At 48.3% G+C, this 6,157-nt stretch overlaps 1 protein-coding gene across 2 annotated transcripts in view; it reads right to left on the reverse strand.

The window, feature by feature from the left end:
• The window catches only part of CHPT1 (choline phosphotransferase 1), a 34,919-nt gene extending 31,003 nt beyond the window's left edge, over nucleotides 1-3,916 (reverse strand). Inside the window, exon 1 of one of the 2 annotated variants that reach the window (XR_010656344.1) lies at nucleotides 3,511-3,791. Coding sequence is in view for 1 of the 2 variants with exons in the window: in XM_065886601.1 (XP_065742673.1) it covers nucleotides 3,511-3,783 (273 nt within the window). In the remaining variant the exon portion in view is untranslated. Of the gene's footprint in view, nucleotides 1-3,510 lie in introns of both variants that reach the window. The other variant, XM_065886601.1, reaches the window with a different exon arrangement.
• Between the last annotated feature and the right edge of the window lie 2,241 nt (nucleotides 3,917-6,157).

Raw genomic sequence — 6,157 nt, forward strand, 5'->3', positions numbered from 1 at the left:
GTGCAAATGGGCAATTGCTGTCTGAACTTAAAATATGGTAGACTGTCTTGCTCAGTAAGGACATACATAACCAAAATCACATCACACACATAACCAAAACAAAATGGAGACGTTCCACAAGAGAGCTACAAAGACCTGCGGTGGAAGTATAGCTTTCTGGCTTGGAATCCTGGTATCAGCTTAAAGAGGTTAATTTATTTCCCTTCAGTTTCCTCATCTATGATATGGGGATAATAACGATACCTAAAGTTGTTGAGAAGATTAAATGAGATAATAGACAAAAGCAGCTTAAGTTAATGCCTGGTACATAAGTAAAACCTGGTAAATGTTAGTAATCATTGTCATTATTATGGGAGTTTATAGGATTAAGTGGTTGATTTGACTCCAAAGAAGAAAAAAAATTTCCTAAGGATGTAGCATTAGGACTGGACACTGAGAGATGAAGTTGGACAGGAAAAAGGAAGAGGAAGGAGAAAAGAGAGGGAAAAGAAGGAGAGAAATCTTTGCCATAAGAAGTAGTTCAGGGCTTCCATGAGCGCAGTGGTTAAGAATTCGCCTGCCAATGCAGGGGACATGGGTTCGAGCCCTGGTCGGGGAAGATCCCACATGCCGCGGAGCAACTAAGTCTGCGCACCATAAGTACTGAGCCTGCGCTCTAGAGCCCGCGAGCCACAACTACTGAAGCCTGCGCGCCTAGAGCCGGTGCTCTGCAACAAGAGAAGCCACCGCAATGAGAAGCCGGTGCATCGCAACGAAGAGTAGCCCCGGCTCACCACAACTAGAGAAAGCCCGCACGCAGCAAGGAAGACCCAACACAGTCATAAAAAAAAAGAAAAGAAAAGAAGTAGTTCAATTTGGCTGGAGTGGAAAGTTCCTTAACGAAATGGTGGTGTGAAATACAGTTCAGAACGCCACTGTAGAAGTTTAATATAAATCATTTAACTTTTTTCCTATTAATTTCCCTTCATCCCGTCATGTCCTAGAAATATCAACACAGTTAAAAAATAGATCAAATGTTATTATTAATATAGATATGTAGTCAGCATTACGTCCTCAATGGGTAGATAAATCCAAGCATCAGAGTCCAAAAACCATATGGGTTTTCCCTGACCTTTTCTGGAAGCAATTTGTCAAGTCTGAAAAAGCACTAAGAATTCTTAAGTCTAAGAATCAGAAAACAAGTTTCAGGCCAAGTTAAAGTCACTTAACCCTCCAGGCCTCAATCTCCTCTTAATAAAAATGTATGCTACTATTACTTCAGGATGGATGGATAGAAGAAATACTAAAATGGTGGGATGGCCATTCTAGGAAGGGAAAAAACTTGCCAGCCTCCTTGAGTTGATATAAGACACAAACGCAATAATGGATGTGAACGTACGTTACATACCTAATAAGCATTACATAGAACCCAAGGTATTTTTCCTACACATCACACAGAAAGGCAAGAACTGCAGATGAGATGGTGGTGGTATGTGGTAAAAAGAATCCGGCTTTGTAGTCAGACCAACTTGGGTCTGAACCCTACCAGGTCCTGTCATTTACTAGCTCTGCGGCCTGAAAGCAAAATAGCCTGAACTGCTATGCTTCTTTTGTGCTATTGCTGGGATTTTATCAGACAGGCAATGTGAATCCTGTAATGGTGTTTCCCCTCACTGCTTCAGCCACCTGGAAGCAGTGCAGGATCTAATTACATTTCAGAAACTCCGTTTCATTTTATTTCAACCCTTACTTCCCACTTTTGGATCATTGCGATGTATTTTTTTTTTTTGAAAAGTGCCTCAGATTCTTTCCACCTGCCACCTTTTTTTTTTAAATGAAGCATAGCCTAAAAATTAATTTAATCATAATTTTACCTTTTCCATCAGCCCCCCACCCTCACCCCGACATCCCTAAACAGATTCTCTTGGACTTCTTGGTATGGCCTGCTTTTTGGAAGAGCTCAACAAATGGTTCTTAAGTTAATAATAACATTGAAAAGTTCACAATTTAACTGGCAAATATCAGAAATATCCAAATGCTGTTAGACAAATCTAGGCCCAGTAAAAACTAAATTTTATTATAGGTTTTCAGGACATTTTTAATACCAGTAATATTTTTAACATGCTGAACAAATTCTAATTTTCTACATTTATCTGCATGTAATATATCATTTAGTCCTCACTGCATTCTTGTGAAATTGGTTTGGCAGGTATTATTTCTATTTTACACAGGGAAAGCAAGACTCATGTCACTCCATGCTGTGGCAGAGCCACATTAGAACCAAGCCTTCACTTCTAACCCAGTGCACTTTTCATTCTGGCGCACTGCCTCTGGGGAATTCTGCAAACAGGCTGCAACTTACTTTTTTTAAAACAATATGTAAATGAATTAACAACGGGAACGTCTGCTGAAAAACCATATATAATAACATATCCATCAATCAGCAAGATATTCAATACGTTTAAAATGTAGGTTTCATCAAATACTTTAAAAAATGGATCCATGTATGGAGGGCATGAAACATTTCCACTGTATTCCTGCTATCCAACCTCATCTCGAATTAGTTCTCCACAGGACCTATCCTAAAATATGATTATAAACGGAGTTCTCTATTTGAGGGAAAAGAAAGCAATGTCACAAAACGTGCAATGTAATATTTATCCCATGTACTCTAAAAAGCTATATATGGGAGTAGCTCCCTCTGCCTCCTGTCCCCCATCACACTCAGCCCAAGGGATGTTCCTGATTACTAAGTATAGAAAGCCCACATTATTTACTCGTCTTATTTTGGACATAGGTCAAATATTTATTGCTAATAAAATCCGATGGCTTTTACGATCCCTGGGTCGTGAAGATAAGGATTAATACCTTGCTAATACTTTTGTTTTCCACGAGAAAGTCAACGAAGCAACGAGGAAGTAACCTCTTAAAAGTAACTTATCTCTGATCAGTGCTACCAGTAATTACAGGATCACCAGCGCCAACCTTTGAGAAACGGACGGCTGAGTATAAAAGTGTTCAATGGGCATCTCGGGCTTGGCCAACCCAACCACAATCCCCGGAGCCAGGCGGGACGGAGCTGTGGGTGTTCAGTGCCCAGTGCGCAAAGGAACCGACTGCTTGTCCACCCCCCAGCTTGGCGCGGGATGGGGCGGCGGCCAGGCAGGCAGGCGCCCCCCGCTCCCAGTGGCCGAGACCTCCCGTCCGCCGCCCGAAGGAGAGTGGGGGTGGACACGGGACTGGACAGTGACCTTGACAGCTCCTCCGCCGTCCGGGGGAGGCTCGGGGTGGACATGGGACAGGGTAGCGGCGTGACAGCCTCCGGGCGGGCCGGGAAACGCTCGGGGCGACTGCGGCGCTGGGGCAGAGGCGGGGTTAGCCCCTCCGCGGCCCCGAGAGGTTCGGCCGCGCGGGGGGCTCTCCGGGCGACTCCAGAGGCGCACCGGGGGCGGGGCGAGCTCGGCTCGGGCCGGGGACGCGGGGCTCCGGGGGAGAGCAGTTGGGGGTCCGCGGGCGGGCGGCTGGCCCTACCTCCTCGGTGACCGTGGGGCAGTAAGAGATGAGCAGGAGCGTGGTAAGCAGGTTGATGGCGAGGCCCAGGAGGGTGATGGAGTTGGGAGCCATCCACAGCGGGATCCACTGGAGCAGCCAGGTCCAGTAGAGCTGCAGCGGCGGCTCAAGCAACGAGACGCCCGCGGCGCTGTAGCGGTGTTCCTCCAGCCGCCGCAGCTGCGCCGCGCTCAGCGGCTCGGCCAGCGCCTTCAGCCAGCGCGGCGCCGGCCTGGCCCAGGCGCCCGCCGCCATGGCCGCCTGCGGGCCCCGCCGCTGCGAGCGAGCGCAGCCCGAAGCGGGCGCCCGGTCGGGGACAGGTGGAGGGAGGGGCTCGCGGGCCCGGGCCTGCGCCGGCCCGGTGGGACTCGCCGGTCGGGCCCGCGGCGGAGGTCGAGGTCAGGCCGGGCCGCCCCTGGTCCCGGGGCCCCGCCCCCAGAGCTGCCGACCGCGGGGGGGCGGGGCCTCGGGGAGGGCTCCGGGAGAGGGGGAGGGGCGAGGGGCGAGGGGGAGGGGCGAGGTGTCGGGGCAGGTGGGACAGGCCCGCACTGGCCACCAGGTCACCGGGGTGGCTCCGCCGATCGTCACTTTCTAATTGGCGCGAAAAGGGCCCAGACTTCCCCAAGAGCCTGATGCACCTGCTTCTAAGACCCGATTCTTCTCGGGGGACGTCTGGTGACGCTCCCCAGAGGGAAGTCTCGACGGCTGGACAGTTCGAAGCGGGTTGCTCTAACTCATGCGGTGTGCGAACGCCCTGGCCTTTAGCCACACTGCAGGACGCCGCAGCCTGCAGAGCCGGGGGGTGGGGAGCGAGGTATTGTGTGAGAACATGATTTTTGCACGTCTTGGGTCACCGGCATGAGGTCTCCATCCGTCGGCCCAAAGAGAGGTCCTGCCTGATAAACACACGGGCACAGTTCTTTCTTCCAACCCCGAGGACTGGGGCCCTGGCTGTGTATTAGCTCTAGAGAACCCTCACTTGCAGGTTCAGGGATCAAGGTTCAGGGTTCAGATTCCAAGGTATTGGACCTACCACTCAGGACTCAGAAACACCGTCTAACAAGGGGACTGAATGGTTGAAAGCCAAATAAATGCCTATTTCTCAGAGCATCTGATACCAATAATAATGGATATTTTTACACACACCCTTTGTCCCAAAGACAGGGATCCAGGTGGTATCTTCCACTGGCCTGCGGAGCAAGCATGCTTGCCACACAATGGCAGTTCACCAGCTCCTTACCTCACAATGCACCCATTTAGACAGGGGATAGCCTGTCATAAACATGTCATTTTGCACAACCTTTGCCACTTGCCTTTTTCTTCACCTCCTGGTTCTTATCATTATGCACTTCTCTAAGGCATAGAATAAGCTCAGAAACTGCTTTCGTGATAGATCGGTAGGGCAGCAGCTATCGGCAGGTGCAGTTTGTCCTACAGATTCCACCACAACACCTTGGAGACGGGCCAACAAACTACTACCCGGCTCACCACCTGCTTCCATACAGCCCATAAGCTAAGTACAGCTTTTTAGACTTTTTTTGGCTGCCATTGGGTCTTCTTTGCTGTGCATGGGCTTTCCTCTAGTTGCAGCGAACGGGGGCTACTCTTCGTTGCAGTACGCGGGCTTCTCACTGCTGTGGCTTCTCTTGCTGCAGAGCACGGGCTCTAGGTGCATGGGCTTCAGTAGTTATGGCACGTGGGCTCAGGAGTTGTGACACATGCGCTCTAGAGCGCACGCTCGGTAGTTTTGGAGCCCAGGCTTAACTGCTACCCGGTATGTAGGATCTTCCCTGACCAGGGATCAAACCTGTGTCCCCTGCATTGGCAGGCGGATTTTTAACCACTGTGCCACCAGGGAAGTCCCTAGACTTTTAAATGACTGAAAAAAAGATTTTTTTCTGTGATGCAAAATTACATGAAATTCATATTTCTGTGCCAAGAATAAAGCCATATCTATTCCTTACATATTGTTTATGACTGCTTTCATGCTCCAAGGGCAAAGTTCAGTGGTGTGACAGAGAGCATATGGCTCGCCAAGTCCTACAATACTGACTGTCTGGCGTTTTACTGTAAAAAAGATTAGCAATCCCTTCCTTAGAGCAATATGAGGGTATCTGCAGACCAAACCATGCATTGAATATACATCTCCTAATCTTTAATGTGAAAAACGATGCTGACAAATGCAGGAAAGGAATCAGAACGACAGAGATCCACTTTTAACTATGTTGGTTTTTTGTACAGTAAACTTGGAAATACCTATCTTTTAACTTAGTGCCATGAGTAAGCCAAGGAAAAGTCCTTTTCCAGGTAAATAAATTTAACTGTATTACAGATAATTTCTAATATACATGAAAAACATCAGAAAGAATGAAAGGGCGAAATACCTTTCTCCCATAAATGGGAAAAAGGTATTTCCCTCAAATAAAATCCATATTGAACAGTACCCAGATCATATAAAGAATTCCTAAAAATCCAGAAGAAATAGAAAAACAATAAACTAGATTTATGTTCTGATACCTATAACAAAACCCCCCAAACGTGGTGACATAAGCAAATAGAGGTTTATTTCTCTCTCACGTAAGTTTAGAATTGACAGCCCAGGACTGGGATGGTGGGTCCATGGTCATCA

Source organism: Phocoena phocoena, chromosome 11 (assembly GCF_963924675.1).
Source record: "Phocoena phocoena chromosome 11, mPhoPho1.1, whole genome shotgun sequence".
In the NCBI taxonomy this organism is placed as follows: Eukaryota; Metazoa; Chordata; class Mammalia; order Artiodactyla; family Phocoenidae; genus Phocoena; species Phocoena phocoena.